This window comes from Fistularia commersonii, chromosome 8, assembly GCF_037954325.1.
Source record: "Fistularia commersonii isolate RoL2024-O1a breed Wild chromosome 8, RoL_Fcom_v1.0, whole genome shotgun sequence".
Taxonomy (NCBI): domain Eukaryota; kingdom Metazoa; phylum Chordata; class Actinopteri; order Syngnathiformes; family Fistulariidae; genus Fistularia; species Fistularia commersonii.
In genome coordinates, this window is record NC_141291.1 from 8709240 (window position 1) to 8736887 (window position 27648).

A 27648-nucleotide genomic window follows, 5' to 3' on the forward strand; every position below is an offset into this window, starting at 1 on the left:
CTTTTTCAAACTTCACATTAGCTGACATGGAGCTTGCGCAGTAGACACAGGGTGAACAGAAAAACTCGCAACACATAATCGATAAACACTATTTTCACTTTGGAGTTCACCACTCTGCTGCTGTCCAGCCGCGGTATGAGGTTGATCGCTGCTTCCTCTTAGGTTTTACAACAGTTTATTGCCGATTCCAGTAAGGAGGCGCTGTACGTGATCCGTATAAGCGTGTCTGAGACTTCTGAGCGATGGATCTCATAGAATATTCATCGCCTTATTTTTAACAATACCGTCAAGTTGGCGCTGCTGTATTTGCTAGAAATAATTTTAATCTGATGCTTTTGCTGGTTGTCTAGGTGAGATTAATCAAATGAGGAAGAAAGGGACTCCTCATCCTCGGCGGCATGTATCTGGCAGTTGTTGAGAACGGGCGGGCTCCCCATATACGTTTTATTAATATATCTGAGCGGCCTGGTCAATCTGTACGGCCGCGTGAATGTTGTGCACCCGTCCTCAGACCGACCCGAATTTGCCGAGGTATCGTCCAAACAGAAACTACACCTTTCGTGACGGTCTCTGTGAGTGTATATTTTTTGAGATCGCAGAACGCTTGGCAGGAAATCATCTGAAACAACAGGAAATGAGGAGAGCATTGAGAGAGAACTGTCGTGGAGCGGTGTCTCCTTCACTGAGCGATATCGGCCCAGCCGTGCTGGCGGGCACATCTTCTATCCGAAGCCCGTGAAGTCCCTTAACTCGGTTTCCGTACATCTGCAAAAGCCCTCTCGTCTGTACCGTGTTGAAGCAGAATATTATGGAAATGCAGAAAGCCTGCTCGTGACTTAACAGCCACGTGCCCTCCGGAGGACCTTATATATCACGGCCCCCAGCTGGGAGCATGATGCGTCGCTGACTCCCATCATGGCCCGGCCACAGATGATGCCTGGAATTACACGCAGCACAATTGGATTAGGAGCCAGTTTGCATGAAGAACAAGTGCTCTGTAAAGACGGGATGAGTTTGTAGATTCACAGAGTGGATGTACTTTCCGACAGCTCCGAGCTTTCACTTAATGCCTTTTTAAAATGTTCTTTTTTTTTTTTTTTTTTTTTCTTGCTCGCCCAGAGTCCCTTCGCGAAATACCACCCGCGCCAGGGTGTCTCATTAGATCATGCCACGGAGACGGTTTGCTTCCTCCTCTGACTCTCCCGCAACTCTCACTGGTCTTGTGGGTTTGAAGTCTCAGGGTCTATGAAGACTGATCACATTCATGCATGGCCGGCGCTGTGGCTGTGCATTTTTTTTTTTTTTTTTTTTCTCCCCCCCTTGAGCTGGCGTCTGCAAGTGCCCCCGCTTGAGTCGCCTCACAGTCTACTGAGCTTGTACTTGGGCCGGGGAGACCAGCCCGAGGTTCTGAATCGAAGGGCCGCTCGGCGAGTGTCGTGATTTTCTGCGCGAGCCTGTGACTTTCTGATCACTGGAATTGGCTGAAATTGTTTGAATTTATTGTTTTCTTTTGATTTCTATTTATTTATTTATTTTAGAGTCACAGGGGAAGAATGGACGGATGGCGGGGGAAAGGTTGTGGAGAACCTACCGGAGGGGCTGGGTCACTTTAGAAGAGCAGACTCCTCTGAATCAGAGGAAGTGTTACACAATAGGAAGTTGTGTGTGTGTGTGTGCTTGCTTGCGTGTGTGCGTGTGTTTTTTTTTTGTACGCATGTGTTTTGTTCCATGGTTTTTAGACCGGAATATTTCCAAAGGTAGGCAGAACGTGGGAACCACCCTGCTCTTCAAGGCGTGCTCTGGCATTTGTATTTCCAGTGCGTTGTATACTTTTGTTGATATAAAGCTCCGAAAATCACCATCTTCTCTTCGTGTTCCTGCAGGCTACAGTAATGATTTGTTTGGAAATGTTGTTTTTCCCGCCGACAAACTGAGAGGAGTTGCCGATCTTTTCTAATCTTTGAGTTTTCTTTGTGTGCCGTTAAGAGTTTTGCCAAGAGGAGTGACATGTCACTGCGGCCTTGTCTTTCAGAGGCTGACCTCTGCTGTGGGACGGCCACCTGCCAGGCTGGGCCTCCCTGCTCCTGACCCCACAGTCGTGCAGCTCCTCTGCTGGTAGGTCCCGCTCGGCGCGCTCACACCTGGAAGACAGGGGAACAACTTCCACGCCGTCTCTTTGTGACAGGACCTGAATTCCTCCACGGAAGTTGAAACATTTTCTACTATGGTTGATTCAGAGCCGCAACCTGATCATAACTCGCAATTTCAAGGTTTTTTTTTCGGATTTCCCTTTTCGTCAGACCCCTCCCGCCGCTCTTATTTATTACTGAAATTTACAGAGACAATTCCCGACAACTCCCAGAAACCCTCATGAAATAGAAACAACCCAAGTAAGCCCAAATAAGTTTTGCATCTGACCGAGCTTCCCTAGTATAAATCACGAGGGCCAAATCTACAGGTCCCGAAAGCAGGAGTCAGCCTTTGCTGGTGCCCCTCTGCTGCTGCAGCTGCTGCGGGCTTTGGAGACACTACTAGGAAGCGCTCCTGGATCAACAGCCGCCATCAGCATGTTTTTTCCCGAACCCTCACGTCAGAGTGGGGTCTGAATGGTGTTTGAAATAAATAAGTAAATGAGTAAATCAAGTGAGTTGGATTGGAGTTTCCAAGGGAGGCCTCAGAATAAGAGTCAGACCAGGGTTCAGTGAAACAGTAAATAATAACTGCGGCAGGATTTCCCAAGAGCGCACAACATCGGATATGCAGGAAAACAAATTCCCTGTGCGTCGTGAAGGAGAACCTCCGAGGGGAAACCTAGGATTGCACGCCGCTGTCTTTACGTTTTGATAGCCGGGCTCTCGTGCACAGTAGGGATATCCATCAGCTGCGTCAAAGTGATGTATACCGCTTCGAATTTAGTCCATGTAGTGATGTTTACATGTGTGCTTTTATGCATGCGACCCAGCTCTTTTCAACGGCAGCATGAAAAAAAAAAAAAACCCGGAGCATCACCGCGCCGGCGTTTTCCGTCTTTGCCTGACACCTGGCGAGGTTGCGAGCGCCAGATGAATCTGCTCCCTTGCTGTCGTGACACAAAGGGGGGGGTTCCATGCTAATGTTGGCAGAGTACAGATGGGAAGGAGTGAACGACGACTGCCTGCACCGTGAGCAATGACAGATTTACTTTTCTCAAGCGATGCCCCGTAACACAAGATACTTCACCGAGGTCTGGTTTTTATTTTTGATTTTACGCCATGCAGTAGAATAACACCACGAGCTCATGGGGAAAAAAAAAAACTTTTTTTTTTTTTTTTGCATAAATTGTAAAAACGTGCTCCACACATGTCGAGAGGCTTGCCGTCAATCACGGGCTCCCTGTCAATGACAGCGGTCCCTGGAGGAGGCAGATGTCGAACACTGCGCGCCGACAGCGTGCCTATTACTGTCTGGATGTGCCGTGCTGCGGATGCGAGTGTAACGCTAGCTCAGGAATGAAGTACAATGCGGGCCACAAAAAGCAGCTGAGTAAAATAGGTACTCTAAGCCCCCGCCCTTGGATTTTATGTAATGAGGTCAATGTCTAGCATCTTTCACACGGCAGGTTTGCGCACCTCACAGGAAATCCTCCGCTACTGATGGCAAAACCAAGCCCTGAGCCCCCTCTTAGTTAACTCACAAACCATTCTTGTGCTTTCACACGAAATGCCTCGCATTGAATCCCCATGCTTTTTTTTTATTATCTTGATGACATCATTAGCCGGTCTTTTGAAATGTGCTATATAAAGTTTATATATCGTTTCTGTGTGCAGCAACAGCAGCATTTTTTTTTGATTTCATACCAAGACTCTTCATTACACCATATTAAACCACCCATCATTCCTCCCTAGCTTGCATGTCTGCCCATCCCTGTTGTATTTTCCTCTGTGTCTCCTTGGAGATTGTTACCATGACACATTACTATCATTTGATTGGCCCCGCAACGGTGCTGGAACGCCGTTCTGTTTTGTTGGCTAAGCCTCAGGTTCCTATATATAAATATATATATATATAGGATCACTCAGTCAGTGTGTGTGTATCTTTGCTTTTTGTTGAGAGTGTGTGTGTTAATGCGAAGCTGTCCTTGTAACACGTCAACCCATTCACTGAATTAGCCTGAATGGCATGCTATTTTAGTTATCACGCAGTAGTACACAACCCTGTGGCAGTGCAGGCCAAACAGTAGACAAGCTCCATTATGAATGGGCCTGAGCTAATGCAGCAAGAAGAGGTTTTTTTTTTTTTTGTTTGTTTTTTTTACACAGGGATTAGCCTTGCTAAGCCGAGGGGAGGTGCTCGCTGTAGCCTGAGGTGATGCTTTTCTTGGTTCTCCTGTTGATGTTTTGTATTTAAGCCAACACTGCCCCCCTCTGGTGGGTCTGGGCGCAGCGTTCTTGTGGTGAAAGCATTTAAAATGTTTGCTTTTGGGATAACAATCAATTATCTGCGAACATATGGGCTTTTATCCATCTTTTTTTTTTTTTTTTTTTTTTACTTTAAATCAAATGCACCAAATAATTTGTGTGTCTCACAATGGAATGTGTGACACTGCACGGAAATGTGGGTTCTTGACCCGACCCCAGCAGCCCTCCTGTCTGGTAGGTGGTTGAACATGATCTGTCCAAGGCGGTGTAATGTGCGGAGTAGCTTGTTATGTCAGCTAAAAGCCTCTCCTCGGTCGTACATTATTGATGCCGCTCGGAGGCTGACACTCTGTAACTTCCTGCTCGGGTTCCCGTGAGGTTCCCTCACATTAGCCGGGCCGCTGTTTTTCGTTTTTTTTTGTTTGTTTGTTTGTGTGGCTTCCGGTGCAAGCAAGAAAAAAAAAAAAAATTACAGCAAATTAGTTTAAAGTGGCTAGAACACAGATTTAACATTTGACTTCTGTGAAATCTCATCATTTCCAAGTTGTCTCGCAAATAAGACACAAGATGGAGCCCTTGCATCAGAGGACGCCGCTGCTCCCTCTGCCAACAGATGGACATGATTTGTTTCCTGCAGAGCTCTGTGACAAATTATAGTCCTTTACTGAAGCAGGTAATTGACACTGCTGTCATTTGTCTTTTGCTTTTCTAAATGTAATCACCGGCGTTTCAAAGCGGTCCGGTGATGATGGATGTCCTGGGAGTGGCCCTCCGCTGGATTTGCTCCCCTGTGTGACCGGAGGTCTGCATCCTCCAGATGGCACTCTTCTCATACCCAATAAAAGCTCCCAAGCTCCTCGCTGTGACAGTATCATTCCTCCAAAACCTTCACTGTGCCCCACCCAAAATTCTGCTTCACTTTTTTTTTTTCCTCCCCCTCAGTGTAGCTCAAGCGTTATTTTAATCATTTCAAATAACCCCAGAATTTGGAGCCTGTTTTAAAGTACCTGTACAACAAGGAGCGTGCCATGAGTAAAATTGTTCGAGGTTTGAGCACCATCGGCGCGGGGGTCAATTGCATAATGACATTTCGGGGTTGTTTTAGCGGAAAAGGAAATGGATTTGTGTTTTTAAACGCTGCGGTGTCCACCCCGCCCACGGGGACATGCCGCTGTGATTGTAGACACTCGGTCAATATCTCCTTAATGATTTGCTAACATCTTGGAGGAGTTGGAGGACTCTCAAGGGCAGGGCGGGGAGGGTTTGCGGAGAGCGGCCGTCTCCTTTGCTGGGCAGATGTTGCGTCGACGCAGCAGGAAATAGAATGGCAAACGTCGGTCGCATAAATCACCCGAGATCTCCCGTGACTCTTTTCAGGAAAAGCAGATCCGGATTCTCCTAATGGCCATTTAAGGCCTTTGTCGCTGTCAATTTCAAGTAGCCTCCCGATCAATTTTGTTTTAATCGGAAATGATCGGTTCGGATTGCTTAACGCGACGACCGGGGGGACACCGGAGAGTCACCCCAGAGGCTCCTCGTGGAGCTCCGATTCAGCGGCGCCTGCATTTTTAGCTGACTCTTGTGTATGCGCCTGTTGCCATGGTTTCCAACTTTCATCAGATGCCATCTAAAACGAGGGGTTTAGCCGAGGATGAGGCGCTCCCGCTTTCTTCCCCCCTCTGATCTACCTCTCCGGCCGAAGTGCCGCGTTCCCGCGTTCGTTCCTCACCCCACTTTGGCTACGAAGGGTTCGATGCGAGAGTTGTTTCTTCGTGTTTTCGGGGAGGGAACGGGTTTTCCGCCTGCACGGCGTGAGATAAGATGTCACCTCAAGAATCCCCCTCGTCCGTTGCAACGGTTCAGTCTTCCTCCTGTGCTGGCGTTTGTTTTGATACGCCACAATTTAGGTGAGGGGGGCATTAGCTGATGTTTACACGGCCACAGTAGTACAGAGGCGTGGCTACACGGTAATGGAGTTCACCCCCCCGTAAACAAACAAATGGCAAACCCCTCCCTTCCTCCTCTCCGTGTGTGCCCCCTAAGCCATTTTTAGTCAGCTGAGTGGGATTTGCGGGAGATGGTTGGGTGAAGGGTGTTGGGGAGGATGGGGGGGGGAGGGATATCACAGGAGGGGGGAGGGGGTACGCCAGCCCCGTTGGGAAGTGCTCCCCCATTTTCTCTGTCTGCGGAGTCGGAGCACTGTCAGCGAGCTCGAGCGGGTCCGGGTCTGGCTGAGTGGGCTAATGCGATGTGGCATGTCACCCGGGAATCTAGGTCAAGTTTAAAGCTTCCTAGCTCTCCCCGCCTTTGCCGCAGTGTGACGCTCCACAATCCCTCCCCTTCCACTCGCTCCTACTCAGCGCATCCTTTTTTTTTTTACCTGCTCTGATTTTTTTTTTTTTTTCCCCCCCTCCAAAAAAATTTCGGATTAATCCATTTCTAATATATTTCCTTTTACCGAGCCGCATAATCCCTTGACGTAAACATGCACGCATACTGCTGCCTCCCCCTTCCCCCCTCCTTCCCCGTGCACACCCCAGGCAGAGCTCAGCCTCTCCACGGCGAGGCCCACGTGATGCTCTGCCGCTGCGTCGGGGAGGGCGTTGTTTTTCTTCCATAGTAAAGCAGCGGGGCACGTGGATCCTCATGCTGCAGCCGGGTAGTGGAATGTCAGCACTATCCCCTCCCTCCCCTTGCATTAGCCGGCCCGTCCGCCCCCGAGCTGTGCTTGCCGGGCGTTTGTCGCAGTGCCGGTTTCAGCTGTGGCCGGTTTCTGGGTGGGTTTATTAATAGGAGGCACGGGCCGGGAGACGCTAAAAGGCAGTGCATCCAAAGGTCAGACGGCTGCTTGGGCGTGGCACCATCTCGGCGTCTTCACCCAAATAAGTAACATCCGCACGTATTTGTGCATCCGGGCACACGTCATTGCATATACTAGTTTATTTTTTTCTTTTTTTTTTTCAGTATCCTCGTGGTTTTAGTTAAAATAATATCATGCATTTCTTTTTTTTTTTTTTTTTTTTTTTCAGATTTTATTTTATTTTTCACAACATGACCACAATTACAAAATTACTTTTAATTCGTGCAGATTTACTGGCACGATTGACTTGGCGTCGTTTTTCTGTTTGAACTCCATCTTACTAACGTATATTTGCCGAGCTGCTCGGGGAAAATCCAACGGAATTAAATATCAAGCAGTCAGCGGCGAAATGAAATATTTCTCCATTATTTCCAGTTGACTTCACTCCCCTACTAATCCGCTGTTTTGGGTGCATTACCTCATCCATATTAACATATTCATGCGCTTTCAAGACCTACTACTACTGTACTTGCTCCTTCCACCGAGCCGCCGTCTGATTGGCCAGCGCAATGTTTTTCAATGGCACCAATTTTTTTTTGCCTCCATGGATACAGGGAGCTGTCGGGTAGACTGGCTCGTCCAATAGGAGAGCTGCGCGGGATCCTGCTTGTCAGACTCTGCCCCTGGCCTTAGAAGCAGCCCTCCCTCCCCGGCTGTGAGCACGCGATTGCTCAGTGGGGGGGTTCAAAACAACAACAAGGCTGCCGTCGCTCTCCGTCGTGCCCGGGTCATGCCAGCACCACTGGTTACTGCGCAGCTATTGAAGAAGGGATCAGCAAGCCCAGCATATATTTCTATTTCTCCTACTTTTTCTCCTACCTCGTGCAGCTGGCAGCTTAGTGATCTGATGGAAACATTTATTATGTTGTTTATCTCTCAAAGGCAAAGTCAGCTTTATTGTTAATTTCTCCACATGCATATATTGCAGAATAAAAATGCACAAGAGACTTTCTAAAACTCGAGAGATAAATAAACATTTACTCATAAAAACACAACATCTAAATAAATATAATGGAATGCAATGAACTGTATATATAGAAAAAAATTGCAGCTGAGGTTTGCGTGCAAAAACAGTAATAGGAGGGATTATGTCTGCAGGAATGATGATAGGAAATCTATACGAGCAGCCCTATCGGTCATGTTCCACCCCGACAGGTAATCTGCATACCATTTTCCAAAATAATATCCAGAAAATGAATTGGAAGGTTAAGATATAAAATGTAAAATTTAATCCCATCTTATTAAAATACTCCTTTCCGAAAGTCTCTAACGCACTTTGAAATGCAGCCGCGCAAATCCCTGTCCTTAAAATGACCTCGTTTCAGATGGCGGCGCCGGGCGGGCAAGGCTCCCGGTGTCTGCGTCGGCTGCTGCCGGACCCCGGCCGGTAGGCAGCTGAGAGGTGGCAGTAGAGGACCGGGGGAGGCCTCGGACACGGCTGGCACTGTCTGCATCGCCCTGCGAGCCGAGGTGCCGGCGTTGGCACAGCCGGAGATTCAGGTCACATTAGTTGAGGCTAATATGACGCGGCTGGACAAGGCAGGTGGGGCTTCGCAGGTGGCCACCGGCTTCATAGTGAGTGACGCTCAGCTTTTTTAAAAATCCAAATTAATAGCATTTGAGTTTTTATAGTACCTCGGACACGAGCGGGAATGAGCGTCTGACCCGGGCACGGCATGCGCTAATGAACACCGATGGAGATTCTGAGGAAATAAAGTAGAAGTGCACACTGGTTGATTCTTGCAAGTGAGCACATTAATGTTCTTGTTAAAAAAAAAAAAAAAAAAGAGACACGATTCAGCGTGAGCCAGACTGCAGCTCATGTATTATAAAACCCAGCGCTGACCCCCCAGTCGTGCCCACGACTGCTGAGTGTGTTCCCTGTCTGGAGTCATTACCTGTGTTTACGTGTCACTCCGTCACTTTGGCTCTTCACCTGCCGTTCGCCCTGGCCGACATCCGCCTGCCTGTCGAACTTTTAAAATTCGTCGCCGCTCCTCCTTCCGCCCTGTCGCCGTACATCACCGAGGGTTAAATCCATCCCCGCTGACAGAACCCCCCCCCGCCCCGGGTTCCTCGCAAAGTGTCCCAAACCACCGACATGTCATATGTCCGGCCTTCTGACAGAGCGCAGGTCTATATAGAAGTCGGAAGAATGACGGAGCAGAGAGCCCTGTCGCTTCTCATCAATGTCAGATGTCAGGTGAGCACTTGGTATAAACGCAGAACATGGTTTTATACTCAGCAAACTGCGTGACCCCACGTTGACTTTAGCGGCTTTTGACGCCTTTAAAACATGATTTTTTTTTTTTTTTTTTCCCCCTCTCCGCCATCTTGTTGCCAAATTGTCGCCTGCTGTGTTCGGGCGGGGAAGGCGGAGCTGTAGCGGAGGTGCGGGATGTGACGGCGTCCACCCACACAGGCCAAAAACATAATTCCTACACATACACAAACATATGATTTTGTTCCGGTCCTGAAAATGGGACGCATTTGTGGAATTGTTGCAGGATTCACGTTAAACTCTGCAGGTTTTTGCCGTGGATGTCATTATGTTCGTCACGACGTTGGTGTACGGGTATCTGCACGGGTGCAATCCTGCCATCCACAGTTGATTCGTCATGTCGTTGTCCTACTCGTGGAGACCAAACAATAAGTCTTTTCATTAACAAATATTATTTAATATATTAATAGATTAAACCTTGGCTTTGGAAGGCTTAGGCTGCAGGCCCCCATTCAACCAAGGCTTAGAATTAATGCCCTTCCTGCTTAGTTTAGAGCCGCAAAAACTAATGGGTGCATTCATTAATTTTAATAGAGATTAATATTCTAATCTAATTAAACTATTGAGAAATCACAATTTAGTCTTTTTTTTTTTTTTAAAGAATAAGTCATTCAAACTGCTGATTTAAGTTCTTCCGTCTGAACAGAACAAATTCCTCTTGTCCTTGAGGACGTCATCGGACCAATCTAATGGAAAGATTGAATTCAGTCTCCGCCTGTTAACTAGCTGGAATCCAAGTCATTAATAAGATCAATACATGTCTGGGGTTTGGCACTGTGGCTTCTGAATAACTAATATCCTTTCATCCTCATTCCACGAAGCGTGTGCATGCGTGTGTGTGTGTGTTCATATGTATTTGCAGAGAAATACAGGGAAGTTCATGGGATGGAATAGAAGTATTAACAGGCACAATTCTTTTTAACATGTAAACTCCCGTGGTGAGCGTTCCATCCATCCATCCATCCATCCATCCATCCATCCATCCATCCATCCATCCATTATCTACTCAGGTCCACGTGGGCGCTGATGCCTCCCTAAGTTGTCATTGGATGAGAGGAGGGGGTCGCCATGCTATCACCCGTTCACTGTCTCATTTACTCGTTTGGGGTGCCCAGTTGACCTCCTGCATGTGTTTGGACTGTGGGAGGAACCCAGAGAACCCATAGGAACCCCACGCAGACACGGTGAAAATGTGGAAACTCCACCTAGAAATGCCCCCCACCCCACCCCGCCCCCCGCGGGAATCCAACCAGGGACCTTGTCGCAGTGAGGAGGAAGCGCTAACCGCTATCTACCCAGCAGAAAAATAGTAAAACTCCTGATTTCCCCAGGGAGGATTCTGAAATGGACCACTTTGCATCCAACTGCTTGGAAATGGCCAAGATTACGTGAATTGTTTTCAGATTATTTTTATTTTTGGGGCTCTCTGGTTTGACATCTGGTCGCCAAAAGACGGGTTACAGGAAGCACACACAGGGGATGGGGGTGGGGGGTGGGGGGTGGGGGGTCGCTGGTGTTTGAAAGCTGTAGGCCCAAGGGGGCACAGGGTTATCGCCCCCGCGCTGGGAGAGCGGAGCAGTTGAGCAGAACCGGCGAAGTTCCCTGGATGCCGCCAGCTGCTCGCCGCTCAGCTGCGCTCTCCTCGTTTATCGATTTCTGTTTTCTCTCCTCGCCAGGTAACATGGGGAACCTGCTGAAAGTTCTGACATGCACAGATCTGGAACAGGAGCCCAATTTTTTCCTGGATTTTGAAAGTGAGTTCCTTTTCAAGTAATTGCTCTCCCCGCTGATATTGATCACATGAATATCTTACCATAACATTACAAATTCCCAACTCTTAAGTCTTTTCACCCCCGCCTCACCCCGCCCAACCCCCCAGCTTATCTTTTCCACTATGTTCCTCCTAGAGGCAGAGGAATCAACTCTACCACCTGAGCTTCTGAACAGTCTTGTGTGTGCAGAATATCAATCATGGTAGAGCTGTAGCAGAGCCCCCTTCAAATAGAAAGCAGTGAGCTTCTGCTGCTTCGTAGCCCAAGGCCCCTGAGTGGGGCTCCATCCAGCGCCGTAGAATCCTTGCACTTGGCAAGCCCCCCCCCCCCAATGAATTGCTCATTCAGTTTTCGACAAGCCGCCTCTCTGGGAGAACGCATCTGAAACCCTCACCGGTGTCCTCCTCACGCCCAACTGATTCCAACCCCCGATATTCGTCATCTCGTGTCGTCTCTTTAGCAGCGACCGGGATGTTCCACAGTGCAAAAATAAATGAACGCCAAACGCAAATTGATTGCATTGTGCTCTGGCAGTAAGCAGCCAGTAAGCGTGGGGCTGCCGGTGTTCCCCCCGCAAGCTTGCAGGAGTTAGTCATCACCCTTTTGTAAGGTGTGTTGTGTGAAAGGGTTTTGCGGCGCAGCATCTCCTTGGCACGTCTTGGTGGTGTAAATCCAACCCCTTAACCGGAGCTCTCTGTTTTTCCCTATCTCGATCCCTTTGCCCCCACCCTCTTCCATGAAATCCCAGTGCTGGCAGAGCTTAAGTGGGAAGTGGAGGAAAGATGAGATTGTGTTTTACGATTTGGATTTTCATTAAAAAAAAAAAAAAAAAAGACTCCTATTAAACTCCAATCACATCAGAGGATTTGACCGATTTTCAGAGTTACCGTGTGCAATATGTCGAGCCAATACGGATTAGATTGGGACCGGATTGTACCCCCCTGACCCTGTTGTCCCCCCTTGCAGATGCCCAGCCCACAGATGCGGAGCGGGCGGTGTGGGAGCAGGTGGACGTGGTGCTCAAGGACGCCAAGGCCATCCTGGATGAGCTGCAGGCGTACAAAGGAGCGGGGAAGGAGATCAGAGAGGTACGGCAGCGAAGCACTGGGGCTCAAATGTTACACTCTGCCCAAGGCCGGCCAAACGCGCTGCTGGTGAGACGACAGCGAAGGTGACCGGAGAGCTCATCCGGCTCCCCTGCAAACGATGACTTTTTATTCAGATTTTTATATTCCGGCGTAAACGCGCCAGGCATAACGGTGCACTTATTCACACGCTGACGTCACAGAGCGTATTGGGTTGCACGGTTCTCACGCCTGCAACTAAGAGACAGGTCTTATCCACAAAGCGGATGACTTAGCGTCCTGGAGGATCGCAAGGATCTGAATTGTTTCGTCTAGTGTGAGCAGAACTTCCGTATAATCCGCGTTTACTGCTCGAGTTTCACAAACAAAAGCCTCTGTATAAAACTCTCCCTCCGGTGTTTTGACTTCTCAGGCCATCCAGAACCCTAGCGACGAGGCGTTGCAGGAGCAGGCGTGGGCGGCGGTGGTCCCCTTGGTGGGGAAGCTGAAGAAGTTCTACGAGTTCTCCCAGAGATTGGGTAAGCGTGTCTCGGGCTGGCTCACCGAGACCCCCCGCCGTCCCGAGACGGCGTCGTGTCGCGCTGAGCTACGGAGAATATTTTTATACGCTCTCGGTTCTGCAGCTGCGAGAGCACGGCGGTCCATAGCTGCCGTGTTTCATTGTACACGAGACCCTATAGATGCAAATGCCCGAGGTGACCTTAATATTTTGTGCATCTGCGGTATTGACTACTGAGCTGCAAACGTCGGCAGACGTGCCACACATACACATTACGTGCACCCCGGCCTTCTGTGAGCAAACCCCCACACACTCGTGTCCGTCGGCACGCTGACCTCTGTCGGACGGGGGGAATGGGTTGTTTAATTAGCATGGATGCAAGATGTGTGTGTGTGTGTGTGTGTGTGTGTGTGTGTGTGTGTGAGTGTGCAGGCGCAGGCTTAGGGCTCCTTGATCTTCTTATGACCCTCAGGTTGGAGAGAGGGGGTTGGATGTAGCCTGTCATAATCCCAGTGGCGGTGGAGAAGGTAGTCAATGGGAGCAGTGGGCGGGGGCGGCCCGGCGACGGCGGTTATGTAATGAAGTAGGTCACATCGCAGCCCTGGCTGCTGCTCTATTTCACTGCCTTGACTTTAGGCTTCAGGGGCCACGATGGCCTCGGCCGCCTGCTGTCCAATCTGATATGCATGAGGCTAAAGTCCATTACTACAGGCTGGTGGAGTAATCTGTAGAGCAGGACTAATCTCAGCTGAGGATAGAAGATAGGTGATATTATGGTGAGTAGCTTACATAATTGACTTTGCACAGAAAACGCATTTACTCCTAGTTTGGATTCCAAATTCGAATACATTTTACACCGCTGACAGGACAATGCAGATTGTTGCGCTTGAGGGAGTATCTCTGTAATCGCTGTTTGTAGAAATATTAGCCTGGGAGCAAAGAATTTTTTTTTTTCTTTTGTTTTTTTTTTTAAATGTAATCACAGTGGTCGGTAATGCATTTTAGAGCCAAAATACTCATTTCTCATTCATTTAACATGGCAGACAAAACCCAACACGCAGACCTGAGCGGCTCCGCCTCGGAGTCAGTCCGGGTCATCAGAGATCATAATACAATCACGTTTTTGCCCATGCCGGGGTCCCGACATCCTCCTCCGACCCCCCCCCGCCACCGAATCGCCTACATGCCTGCATTCTGCTCGCCCGCCCTGCCGTGACCTGATGAGTTGAGACACCCTCGCTCCCCCCCGCCACCAAACACACACATCCACACAAATTCCGCCATTCCCCGACTTCCCGGCATAGTAGCGCTGCTTGAAAAGCGGCCCTATTTTAGCTTCTGTTTTGACTGGACCAAAAAGGAGGGGGGTGACGCACCTCTAAGGCCATTTTTAATCAGCTGCTTCACTGCAAATGCCCGGGCCAAGCAGATGGAAGTCATTACCGACTGGCAAATGTGCTCAATTTACTGGGGCGCGACGCCGGCTCCCTGCCCGCCGTCCAGAAGTCCCCCTCACGGTGATCCGAAGTGGACGGCTCTCCCAATGCGCCTCTTTCTAGGTTAAACGCTTCTCGTTGTCGGGGAAATTCACAAAAAAAAAAAAAAGACACAGGCTCTGTCTCCTCAGGTACCGCATATCATTAACCGGGTTTCTTTTCTGCATCTCTGCCCGGCGCCTCGTTTGAAAGTTGCTGAGTACATATATTTTTTTTTTATTAAACATCCTCCAGGTCTTCTTGCGGACCCTCCTCGTGCACCATTAATTATCGGTCCATTGGCATGCTGCGTGGAGGCACGGCGCAGGCTTTGTGTTTACTTACTGTCGAAACAATGAGCGTAATCCCAGCCGAATGAATCCTGTTACCCCCCCGCCCCCCTCAACCCCCAGCATTTCATGCCAGTGAGATAATTAGCCCCATGTCTCATCTGCATCTGAGCGGGGATGCCTGTCCCCCCCACCCCCAGACTGGCACTGGGCCTTGGGCAGTTAGGGCCACTACCACCGGCCCATTATCTGCTGTGTGAAAGCACGTAGACGGCACGAGAGCCCTTTTCCCTTGTCTCTGCACTTTCACATATTTGATGCAACCTGGAAAAGACTTCAAATCATGAATGTATTTCAATTATTGAAATTTATTTTTCTGCCTTTTCATAGAATCCAACTTGCACGCACTGCTAATACAGTAAACCCTCGTTTATTGCAGGGGTAACATTTCAAAAATAACCCACGATAGGCAGTAGTAGTCAGCTTCATTTTTTTTACAATTATCATAGGATACAATACTGAACTATAGAATGGAACCAAAGATCAAAGCCTGTTTTCAGGCCCAAGCATTAAAAAAAAAAAAATGTGTATATATATATATATATATATATATATATATATATATATATATATATACATTTATTCCCTAAAGGCGCCCTACAGCCGCGTAGCTTCTACCTTCATTCAGTATGTCCAGAAGTTTAACTTTTTCTGCGATAGTTAACATCTTCCTTTTCCTTTTGGGCGCTTCGTCAACATTGTGGGTATTGTCATGGAGAATATTTGCAAATGTAAATTTGGCAAGCTGTACAGAGACCAGGCGTGGAGACTGTTGACACTGGTCTACCGTCTTTTAGCCAATTAGGATGCAGAACACAACATACTGTACTGTAAAAAAAAAAAAAAAAAATTTAAAAAACTGCATTAAAAAAAAAAAAAACAGTGAAGTGAAAGGTGAACCATGTTATAGCGAGGGTTTACTGTACTATTTATGTTTTCTCTGCAAGCGATTGCTTATTATTTATTCATTGCTACCCATCTGGCCTCATCTTGACCAGCGAAATAAGGATTTCATTGTACAGGGAAGCACCTGTCCAGACTATATATATGACCGGAAACACTCTGAATCTTGTCGATGCTACCTGTTTCTTTTGCCGCGGTTCTTTGCCATCACAGATTTGATTGTAAATGGTTTTATTTTCATAAACGGCTCTAAAAAGTGACATTTTTCCCCAAAGTGCAGTGCCACACCCCCTCTCTTATTAAGTCCCGAAATGTTTACACTCGCTGTTTGGTGGAATGTTTCCCTCGCCTTCAGAGACCCTGGAGCGCTTTCCGCTCAGGAAAGCGGCGCGAACGAAGCTGGTATTTTTGTCTCGTCTCTCCCGTAACGCAACGATGCTTTTCCGGCAGAGGCGGCGTTGCACAGCCTCCTTGGAGCCCTGACCAGCGAGACGTATGAGGACCCCACTCAGCACCTGGAGAGGGAGCAGGCGCTGGCCAAGCAGTTCGCCGAGATCCTGCACTTCACACTGCGCTTTGATGAGCTTAAGGTAAGATCTCCCGATGTCCTTGACGTGTCCCGGGAGGCCCTTTTCTGCCCCTACGTTCCAAGGTCAGACGCCGGCGTCAACGCCGCGCTTTCTCAGCGGGCACGAGCCAGGACCTCTGAAGCTGCTTGATGCCCTCGAATTGATTTTTTAGCTCTGCGCAATACCAAATTCTAAACTCCAGCCAGTGAGCACATGATTAGCATTTAATTAGAATCCTGTTAGAGCTCGGCTGTTGAGAATACAGTGAATGTCAGAAGAATGCCTAATAAGCGGTATTTTGCAGAAAGTTCAGACATTGCTGTCCTTTGCCGAGGTCAGCAGAACCGGAGGTTTTATAAATGATGGCGTGAAGAGGCTTAAGAAATTATCCAGCTCAAATTTTGGGCACATCGCCGCTGATTTGCAACCCAGAAAAACACCAGGAAAAGAGTGGGGCTGTCGGTTGACTGCCCTTTGTCAAAAAACATAATTGCGTGAGCATTCATCTGGTTAGACAGCGGGTGAACTGATTCCTCCGTGTCCTCGCCTCTCGGACACACACACACGCACACACACACACACACACACACACACACACCAAAAGAAAAAAACTTAAAAAACATACCCGGTACCCCTGGGGCGATCTGCTGTAGCGTTCCAATTAGTGCCCGCGACTCGGCCTGGCAAGATAAAACATGTAGGTAGGGGGTGCAAGGTGGCATGCCAGGCCTATTCATCAATCTTTCACACCCATACAACAAGCCCCTGACCTAGTTTGAGTGTTTTGCGGCGCGTAGCCCCTCCCTGGCGAAGTCGCCCGTCTCTCCTGCAGGACAGTGGACACACCGAGCACCAGCCCATTGTCACGGGATTAGCATGTTGCTATTTCAGCCATGACAATGACGGGCTCGACACGCAAACCGGTATAATTAGCCACATAATGAAGCTGCACCGAAGGGAGCGCTGCTGCGGTCGGCCAGAGAGGTTAGCTCGTTTTAATTATCAGAAACAACACGTCTTATGTGATGGCGGGGGCTTTTGGCTGGCGCGTAGCGGGGATGCTCACGTCTCCACTGAGTCTTCGCGCCATGTTTTGCCATGCCGTGACCGGGAGGTGCGCCTCAATGGTGTCACGAGTGACACAGATGATGTCCGCTGACGGTTAAATAAACCTCCAGAAAGGACGTACTAACTTGCATAACAAGTCAGAATGTAGCGATTCATGTAGGCTTCAGAGTCCCCACTGCAAGGCTGTTAATTATTAGGTGCCTTTTTTTAATGATCATCTAATCAAATTTTGCAGGTCGATTAATAACCAATATGGAGTGCACATGTTGGGAGTGTTCAATGGCTGAACATTGTGCCCAGATAATTCATATTTTGCAGGCTTTCAAAGAGAACCGGCTTCTTCTAACACGCATCTCTGAGGGATAGAAGATCTTAATGCTTCACGAGAGTTTCCCGATTGTTGACACGCTGAGCACAAAGCGACGTGCAATGAGATTATATAGAAAAGCAAATGTCTCCCGGGGAGCAGCAGCGCAGATGCAGATTTGAATTGTATCAGTGTTCTTTTTATGTCATTTTTGCCCAAAGCTGTGCTTCTGCCTTGCCGGCTGGAAATCATTCTGTCGTTTTGACGGCGCGTTTGATCCGGGGACTGGACGTCCCGTACTGCTGCAGGCACTGCCACCTACAGACGCTTCCCCACAAATCAAACTGAATGTTTGTTTGTTTTATTTTTATTTTTTAATTATTCCCCTATTTGTCTGCAGATGACAAACCCTGCCATTCAGAATGACTTCAGCTACTACAGGAGAACCCTGAGCCGCATGAGGATCAACAACGTACCAGTGAGTCCCCCTCGGCTTCGGTGAAGTTAGGGAAGTATGTCACGGATAGGATTGGAGTTCCATTCGCACATTGTTTTCCAATCTGATTTTTGAATATATTCTCTATTTTGGTCTGTAATGCGCTTTCTAAATCCTTATTGATACAAGGTCGAGACCTGTTGACTCAGGACACCAGAAAGGGTGCAGCATCAGTGTTTTCTGGAAAGGAGTATGCACGCACGCGTTCTTATTTTCGATTTAGAATTTGCAGGGGCGAAGTCCGCGCTTGTCCGGTGCCGTGGCATTTGGTATCACGCTGAAAACCAAGCAACCCATGCACCAGTCTCACCCTCTTCCAGATGAACCAATGCTTTTCCTGTTGTTGTTGCTGGTATGAAATGTCCCGGGGGTTCATCTGCACGGCTTGTCTCGAACTTACCGCATTCGGTGATGTAACGATTTGGGGGGGAAAAAAAAAAAGCTTGTGCTTATACGTTCGCCGGAGTCTCGCGCCGCACGCTGGCCACGGCCGGGGTTATTTTTATACCAAAGCCTTCATTTTAGCGTCAGCGGCCTGTAATTTTGTATTCCGTCTGTGCGTCCACGTCTCTGGCCCTGATTAAATTCAGCAGCGTGCGTCATCGTCATCCGTTGAATACTCAGATCTGATGTTGATTAAAGTCACCATTAGGAGTCTTGCATTCAAACGGCCCTGCTTGGAAAGCAAGGGAGGGGCCGGAGCACTCAGGAGCCCTCAGGAGGGTCAAGAATAAGTGCAGTAAAAAAAAAAAAAAAAAAAAAGCACGAAGTCTGGGTCTGTGCCGGTGGAACGTGTCGTGTCCCGATCAGTGTGGAGCATCCAGAAAGGGGAGCGGATGGCGGAGCTGTGGGCGGAACAGCCCGGCTTGGACGAACTCTCCGATGGATCACGACCGAGTGGAGAAGGAGAAGCGATGGAGTGAAATTGCAGCGGCTCTGCAGATACCCGGTGAAAACATTGCAAACTGGGGAAAAAATGCAGAAAGAATCAAGTCGTAGTCTTGTAAATAATGACCCTGTAAGATTCTTTGTAAAATGGCTGAGACTGAAAAACTTGTCTCTAGATGTGAGCAGGTGTGAGATGATAATTTCCAAATGTCTTTTGATATATAGGTGGCTTTAGATACATTAAGTGCAATGTAAAGCAATATAATGGGAATTATTTGGAAAGTAAGATTGCCAGTGTTTTTGAGACGTATTGCAACAATTGAATGAATGTGAAGATAGCGCATGATATTAAATGGAATTACTATGTTCGTAATAATAATGAAAAATGAAAGGTAATATTGCACATGACAGTGAAAATATTGCATTTTGTATAAAAATATGACCTAATGGAAGGGTCATGACGCAGTAGAGAAATCTATTGCACATATTGTTCGACAGCGGTCCCGTCTTTCTTTGGTTGGTTGGCTGAAGCTGTCCAGGAGTGGAAGGTTTCCGGTTTGATGTTCCCGTAGACGGTGAACCACTGAGAAGAGAAGCATCAAAGCGCGGTTTTGCAAAAAGCTAGATGACTGGTAGAGCTTTGGTGATGATGGTTGCCAGGTGAAGGTCCTCCGTTCTGCTCCTTTCTACAGAAGTAACCGTGTTCGTGTCCTTATTCCCAGGCTCCCTCATGATTTCTTAAAACGCGTTGGTGTTTCTATTCGCGTTCTGTCCGCCGGCGTTCTCGTCAAAAATAAGTGACGGCAGGAAACACTCTGGTCTGGATCTGCTGGCAAATTTAGATCGAGCCGTTCAAGAGACGCCTTGTTCTCTGTCATCTGCCAGGTGTCGGCGACGGCGGGTTCTGTCTGGAACGATAAAACGGCGGAACGTGTTTGTCAGTTGGGAAACGGGGGGGGGGGGGGGCTGAAATTCTAATCAATGAGTTCAACTCTCAGAACTTCTTTTAAGACACTTAAACCTGCATGACTATGATGATGGTGATGCTCATAAAATGATCTTCTCATAGACATGCGCATGCTATCCGCTGGACAGGGCTGTCAACAACAACAATGATAATAATAATAATGATAATAATGATAATAATTTTTATTCATAATAACAATATTAACAATTATCATTATAATTCTTTGTATTACTTCAGTACTAATGATGACAGTTTCATAGACAAATCAGTAAACCTATTGTTATTTGTGATAATTTATTGTTAGCATTTGGGTATTTTTAATAATAATTATGTATTGTTTATCATTATTATTATTATTGTTTGTAGTAGTAGCTGTAGTAGAACTGTGCATCAATACTGGTAAAAAATAGTATAGATTATCATTATTACCAACAATAATGATAATAATGATTTGTTGTTCGTATAAGTATCAATGCGTATCAATAATAATAATAATGATAATGATGATAATAATAATAATAAATTATATTTATTATTATTATTGATGTTGTAGTAGAAGTAGTAGTAGTAGTCGTAGATTATTGTTATTAGTTGTATTAGTATTAATTAATCTCATTATTGCTGCTAATAATTATTCATCATTAATTATCACTAATAATGATAATACTTGATAAAAGGACTGGGTATAGAAATCTTAGCAGGTTATTTTTAACGCAGGCACTCGATGTGATGTTGCCAGATGATCTGGACCTGCGTGGGGGCATCAAGTCGAGCCCCCCGACCCCAACCTGATCTCCCCGTAAACATCCCTTCTCCGCTGACTTTTCAGGCGGAGGGCGAGAATGAGGTCAACAACGAACTGGCCAATCGGATATCTCTGTTTTACGCCGACGCCACGCCCATGCTGAAAACACTGAGCGACGGCACGACAAAGTTTGTCTCAGAGGTGAGTCCGGGCGGGTAAAAGCCGCCGCCAACTCCGAGGAGACGGCGTACCAACCCCGTCTTTGTTGTTATATTTCCCAAAGAACAAGAACCTCCCCATCGAGAACACGACGGACTGCCTGAGCACGATGGCCAGCGTCTGCAAAGTGATGCTGGAAACCCCGTGAGTGCCTCGCTTTCACGTCTCCTCCTTTTTATTGCTCTTCACCATGTAGAGCAGGGCTGCGGCTGCGGCGCAGAGATAGGCAGGGGAGGCGGAGGTATCACGTAAGGGTAGAAATTAAAGACTCGCATGCTGAATTTATTTTCTTAATCAGAGAATTAGCAAGGGAACATGTCAGGACGCTGTTAGGAGAGGCAGGGATGATTCCTGGTAAGAGATGTAAACACAACGGCCCTTTGTTCTGGACGGCCTCCCGGGTAACCGCCCCGCCTTCCTCCCCCAGGGAGTACCGTAGACGCTTCACCAGCGAGGACACGGTTTCCTTCTGCCTCAGGGTGATGGTCGGGGTCATCATCCTCTACGACTACGTCCATCCCGTGGGAGCGTTCGCCAAGTCGTCCAAAATCGACGTGAGCCGCCCGCCGCCGGCCCCTCAGCTCCGCATCGCACCAAAGCTCACCAGGCCTTTCTCGTTCACAGATGAAAGGCTGCATCAAGGTCCTGAAAGATCAGCCGCCCAGCAGCGTGGAAGGCCTCCTTAACGCTCTCAGGTACCCGCCGACAGGATGGAGCGACTCCTTGTGTCCTTAACACCCACGGCATAGTTTCTTCCTTCTCGACGTTTGCACTTTGAACTCGTTTTTTGGGCATTTCCCCCCCCCAAAAAAAGCGCCATTGGCCCCTTTCTCACTGTAGCAACTTCAGCTCCTGGAAACTTTTCAGGAACCAGACGTTTCTGTTTTTGCATTCGGACATGGACAGGGTCCTTTGTCGGTACAATAGGAGATAGGTGGAACGTGTAAGCCACGCCCGCCCAGCAGATTCTCTTTGCTGCGCCTCAGAGGGGTTTCCAGGGCTCGCGGAGGAACATCGACATTTTGGCCAGCATAAGTTCGGAGTAAGCTAATGGCGAAGCAGCCCAGGGAAAAGATAATAACACTGGCCATTATCCCATGATTGCTGTGGCAGCTTCCACCTCCATGTTGTCCTTGTCTTCTTCTTTTCCATCTTCTTGGGTGGTTTGAGTGTGAGTGTGGAGCTGAAGGTGCACGTCACAGCGGCCCCTACCATGATGTCTCTCAATGCAGAACTAGAAAGTTCCCATTGAGGGTCTACTTCCATGGAACAGAATTGAAGCTGGACACTTCATAGAACTGTCCAAAAGCAGCGAATATTGCTTCATTATTTTAAGATAATTTTTCACCATCGGGGAGGGAAAATGTGTTCCGTTTGTGTTTTTTTTTTTTTTTTTTTTTTTTTTCTTTTTCTTTATCAACACCGGCCAGTGGATCTCAGGGTGGGGTGGCACGAGACGACGTCGGTGTGGTCAAACTGCAAAAACCAGCAGCGTCCATTTACCTTCTGTGGCCACAGCTGGATTTCAGAAATGCCGCCTCCTGACCTATTTGCACTTGAGTCCAGTTGCGTGCGTGTGTGTGTGTGTGTGTGTGTGTGTGCGGGCTTCTCTGGGCTTGAGGCATCTGCGATTTCCTGTCTGCAACGCGTCTCGCCTCTGGCAGAGGCTGTTGGGATCCTTCTAATGTAGGCACTTATCTTCTCCCACCTCCTGCAGGTACACGACCAAACATCTGAACGATGAGTCCACCAACAAGGCCATCAGGAGCATGCTCCAGTAGGACGGAGCTGCTACAACCACTTGCCTCACACTCTGCTGAAGGAGACGAAGCCCCTCTCCCGACCGATATCAGTGCACAGAATGTTTGTCTCCGCCCTCTTTTTGTAATGCGAAATGCTACTGCCGTTACCGAACGTCTTTTTCTGTGCCAAAAAAAGATGTCGTTCAAATGTAATGTTTTTCGATAATGAAAAATGATAGAAAAAAAAAGCAAAAAAAAAAGAAGAAGAAGAAGAAGAGGCCATGCAACCGTGGCAGCTAACAAAAGCATCGTAGACTCTCTGGTGTTTTTAAACGTCTTGTTTTTGTTTTGTTTTTTTTTTTCCCCTGCGTGAGGGATGGGAGTGCTTTGACTTGAAAATTTAAAAAGAGACAGATATATAGAGAATTATATATTATTTTTGTTTGATTCGTTATTTAATACGTCGTCTGCATGATGAAAATGTCGTTTCCTTCTATTTAAAAACAACAACAACAACAAAAACAAGAAAAGTCATGGTTGATTTCGATTTTGTCTGCTCGGTTGTTTATGATGTGTTGGAATGGTACTTGTCCCTAATGAGATTTAAGAGTACTGTTTTTATATTTTTTATAGATTTTAATTTGTGCATATGTCCTTTTTTTTCATAGTTGTGCTGTATTTTTCATTTGAAAACTTCTAAACTGTGATGTGTGCAGAGATCAGGTTGGAACGGGGAGTCCGTGCTGTGAACGGGCCCAAAGCTCTGGCTGGAGGAATTAAAAGGAGAACATTTGTTTTCTACAAGCGCGGCTCGGCTGTGATTTCCTCCCGCTCGGGCTCGAAAACACCGAGGTGATCTTTCTAGAAAAGTACAGAGTTAATTAAAGGTCCCCTTCGTTGGGATTTAGGTGGAGGCGGTGCTGCAGATAGCGCTTCCTCCTCACAGCATCAAGGTTGGATTCCCACGGGAGGGCCTTTGTGTGCGGAGTCTCCATGTTCTCCACGTGTCTGCGTGGCGTTCCTCAGTGTTCTCTAGGTTCCTCCCACAGTCCAAACACATGCAGGATGTTCAGTGGACACCCTTGTACAGACATGTGAATGAGAGGCTGAATGGTTGCACCTTGTGTTTCTATTTGACGTGAATTAGAGTGAATTGTTCTGCATCTGTGATACCTGAATGAGAGGGTGAATGGTTGTATGTCCAATCGATGATTGAGTTAATGGTTGTGTTTATACAACGTGTAAGCGAGAATGGGGCGTTGCTCTATGTTGAAATGAGTGCAATGATTGAATGAATGGTTATATTTTTATATGAGGTGTGAATCATAGGATGAATGGTTGCAAGTCCGTATGAAGTGTGAATGAAGCCGAATGGTTCTTTGTCCTATATGATGTGTGGTAGTTTTTCTCCACGTGGCATGTGAATGGTTGCATGTCTCAATAAGGTGGGAATGAAAGGGTGAATGGTTGCATGTCTACATGACAGATCAGTGATCAAGTGAATGCCGATATGGATCTGACATGTGAATGAGAGGATGAATGGTTGCAAGTTTTTGAGGTGTTTTTTTGTCCTCTGTGATGTTGAATGGGAGTGAATGGTTTGTCTGCATAGGGCGTGTGAATGGTTGACCGCTGGGAAAAGGATGATGGTGAAAATTATTGTTTTACCTTCATCACTAGTAAGTTAAGAAAATTAAAAATCAAAAATGTATTGGTTAAATAAAAAAAAAAAAATCATGTATTCAAATTGAGGTAAAATAAATGTTTGTAATTATCACCTCTCTGCTCTTTCTGAACTACAAGGCAGATGATGGCTCCACATCTCAGAATGTCTGCTTTGCAAAATGACTTTTTGAAATTCTTTGTTTGTTTTTTCCTCTGGATTCCAGGAGCTCCCAACATTTTGCTTTGGTAGAGGTCCTGGGCGGGGACGCTGCAGCACTAGAGAAGTTGTCAGGGTCACAGAGGAGCAGATGAAGTGTGCATCTGGGTGTGTCCCTGCGCTCTGCAGCAACGCCGCACTGACAGACGTGGGAAGGAATCGGGGGTGGGGATGGTGGAAAAGGAGGAGGCGGGCGGAGGAAATAAACTGGATTAATCTGGGTTGGGTTTACGGTCCTTCAGGAGGAGGTCGCTGGCGTGCGGCGCTCTATTGATTGAATCCCAGACTCGGAGAGAAGACGCCTGTTGTCGGGGCGGCGGGCAGCCTCCTGCTGCGGGCCCGGATCTCGGCCCCGGCTCCTCGTCCTGCAGCATCAGCCGCTGCAGACGCCAGGGGGGGTTCAAGGGAGGGGCTCTCGTGCTCAACTCAACCTCGAGTCACTTTCAGGTGTTTTTCTTTCCTTTTTCTTCCCTCCTCCACTCCCATCACGCGATGTCATGGTGGCTGGAGAGCAGCGTGAAGGTGTGACTACGTGGGGGAGATGTTAGAACAAAAGACTCACTGACTCAAGGATGTAATGATGGTTTATTTAGCTTTCTGTGCGTTCTTTGCAGAAGAAGGACAGTCTTCTGCGTATGTTTGAGCAGTTCGTATAAAAAAAAAAAAAAAAAAACGTTCTGGTTCAAAATGGAAAAGAGGAACTGACATCTTCGTCTGTCTTTTTCATGCAAAGATGTTTGCTTTTCTCAGAGATTTATCGCAAGGCTTGGCGGAGCCGATCGCCATCGTGATCTCTTGTTGCCATTCAGGGAGAAACGCTACTGTTGTTGCTGAATGAGATTTGAGAGATTCAAGGCTGTTTTTTTTTTTTTTTCTTAAACAAGAAATGAAGTTTCCAAAAAAAAAAAAACAACTATAAATTTCAATTAGACAGAATCCCTCTGCTTGCTTTCACATGCACCAAGTCAAATGTCTGACCCGAATGAGAGGGTGAACGAATGGATGTTCATATATGACGGGTGGCTGAGGGTGAATAAGCCAGGGCTTCCGTGACGAAAATGAATGAGTTAAAGTGAATGGCTGAATTTCTCTATATCACATGTGAACGAGGGAACAACCGGTTGTACGTCTATGACGGTAATGAAAGGGTGAATACTGTCTCGGCGAGCGAGTGGTTTTAGTCTGTACGACGAATAAACGAGAGCGGCTGAATTTTTCTACGACGTTTGAATGAGAGGATGAACGGTCGTAGAGCAGATCAACGATTGAGTGAACGGTTATGTTTATATGACGTGAGTGAGAATGGGGACTGGTCGGATGCATGAATGACAGCAGTGTTTGAGTGAATGGTCATATTTCTATATGGTGTGTTTATCAAATGGCTGCATGGCTCTGACATGTAAAGAAGAGGGTGAAAAGGCAAATGTGTCTGACTTTGAATGACAGGGTTAATGGTTGCAAGTCCATATGATGTGTGAATGAGAGGCTTAATGGTTGCATGTCTCTTTACGAGGTGTGAATGACTGTACAGCAGGTTTTCTCCACATGGCGCGTGAATGAATGACCGAATGTTGCACGACTCTATATGAGGTGGGAATGAGAGGTTGCATGTCTATATGACAGATTAATGATTGACTGAATGCTTATATGTTTGTATGATGTGCGAATGAGAGGATGAATGGTTGCAAGTCTTTGGGGTGTGTATGAGAGGGTGCGTGTTGCTTAAGTCCGACCTGTGATTGACAGGAAACGGGTCCGGGATTAGCCCCGCCTCTAAGCCAATCACAGCAGGGATAGGCCTCGGTGCCAACGCGAGCCTGACTGCGGGATAAACGTTGTTGGTAATGAATGAATATTCTGATAAAACTAAAGCGCCGTTCGTGTGCGGGTGGTTTTGTGAATAATTTAAATGAATCCTCTCCGTTGCTCGATTGAAAGAGAAGCGCAGACGTCCATCGGATTTCTCGAGGGCTGGCGTTCTGAGAGGCACTTGAACGCCTCGTGTGCAGAAACCTTTCTAGCCATTTGGGCAAATTCAGCTAACCGACCCGAGGCCGCGTCCGCCGTCGGCGGTAGCGCGGGTTCTCTGCGCCACGTCGGCAGTTTGACACTCGAACTTCCACATGCCGCGTTGAACCGGTACAACCGTCAGTTATTTCTGAGTAGAGTTTCTTCTTTTATTCCAGTGAAACTCCCCCCCCCGCACCCTGAGAACTGCTCTGTCCAAAAAACCACAAGAACCTAACACATTGCTCATCTGTCTCTGGGGTGAGACAAGTTCACTTTTCTCAGAAAGACAACGGCTACCCTCTGAGACCCCCCCCCCCTCCACACACACACACACACACACACACACACACACACAAACACACTGTCACAGATGCAGACCCCCCCAAAAAAAATCCCACTTCCTTCTGCACGTTGCTTTAATCGGGGGGAGTCTTAGTTAATCAGTCGTGTCAAAACATCAACGGCTCGTGGAGGATTTGGTTTCCCTGAGCGGCAGCCACTAGCTGCGTCTGTTGGGCAGATACTGCCGTCCGCCTGCAAGCAGTCGCACAGACGAGCATTTGCCGCCACCGCCGCCGACGACTGCACTGTCGTGCTTTTGCAGACTTCCGCAGATGGGTATCTTCAGACGTCTGAAATCCGGGGCGCAGGTGTCGTCGCCACGGCGCTCCAGGATATTCAGGTGACGGTAAAAATAAGCGTAGCTCGTCGGACGTAAATAGCCTGGGTGGAGGTCGGGGGAGCGCGTGTTCACGGTCGGGCTGCTTTTTACGAATCGCACCTTTCGGAGTCTCAATTGAACCCGAAGATCCAATTAGTGGATCGGATTTACGGGTGTTACAACCTTTCACACAGTTCCACCCCCCAGATACTACTACTACTTCTACTTCACAGGTCACCACAATCAATCATCTGCCTCCATCCAACCATCTCCTCTCACACAGACTATCTTCCTGTCCTCCATCCATGAACCTCCTCTCTGGTCTTCTTCTAGACCTCCTACCTGGCAGCTCAAACCTCAGCATGCAAACCTCTGATGAACTTCTCGCTCCCAAAGACGAAGCATCACATCTTCATGTCTGCAGCCTCCAGCTCCGTCATGACATGAATGAGAGGGTGAACGCTTGCATATC

General features: G+C 47.6%; 1 protein-coding gene across 2 annotated transcripts in view; it reads left to right on the forward strand.

Annotated features, from left to right (window-relative positions):
- Positions 1-23427, forward strand: part of cyribb (CYFIP related Rac1 interactor Bb) — a 30264-nt gene extending 6837 nt beyond the window's left edge. The window contains exons 2-12 of one of the 2 annotated variants that reach the window (XM_086150985.1): positions 2033-2115; positions 11215-11292; positions 12277-12398; positions 12808-12913; positions 16073-16212; positions 17967-18044; positions 20747-20863; positions 20946-21025; positions 21309-21435; positions 21506-21576; positions 22599-23427. In XM_086150985.1, coding sequence (XP_086007111.1) covers positions 11220-11292; positions 12277-12398; positions 12808-12913; positions 16073-16212; positions 17967-18044; positions 20747-20863; positions 20946-21025; positions 21309-21435; positions 21506-21576; positions 22599-22662 — 978 coding nt within the window. In that variant the 5' untranslated portion in view covers positions 2033-2115; positions 11215-11219 and the 3' untranslated portion in view covers positions 22663-23427. Of the gene's footprint in view, positions 1-1290; positions 2116-11214; positions 11293-12276; positions 12399-12807; positions 12914-16072; positions 16213-17966; positions 18045-20746; positions 20864-20945; positions 21026-21308; positions 21436-21505; positions 21577-22598 lie in introns of those variants that run through there. The other variant, XM_086150984.1, reaches the window with a different exon arrangement.
- Positions 23428-27648: the final 4221 nt, after the last annotated feature.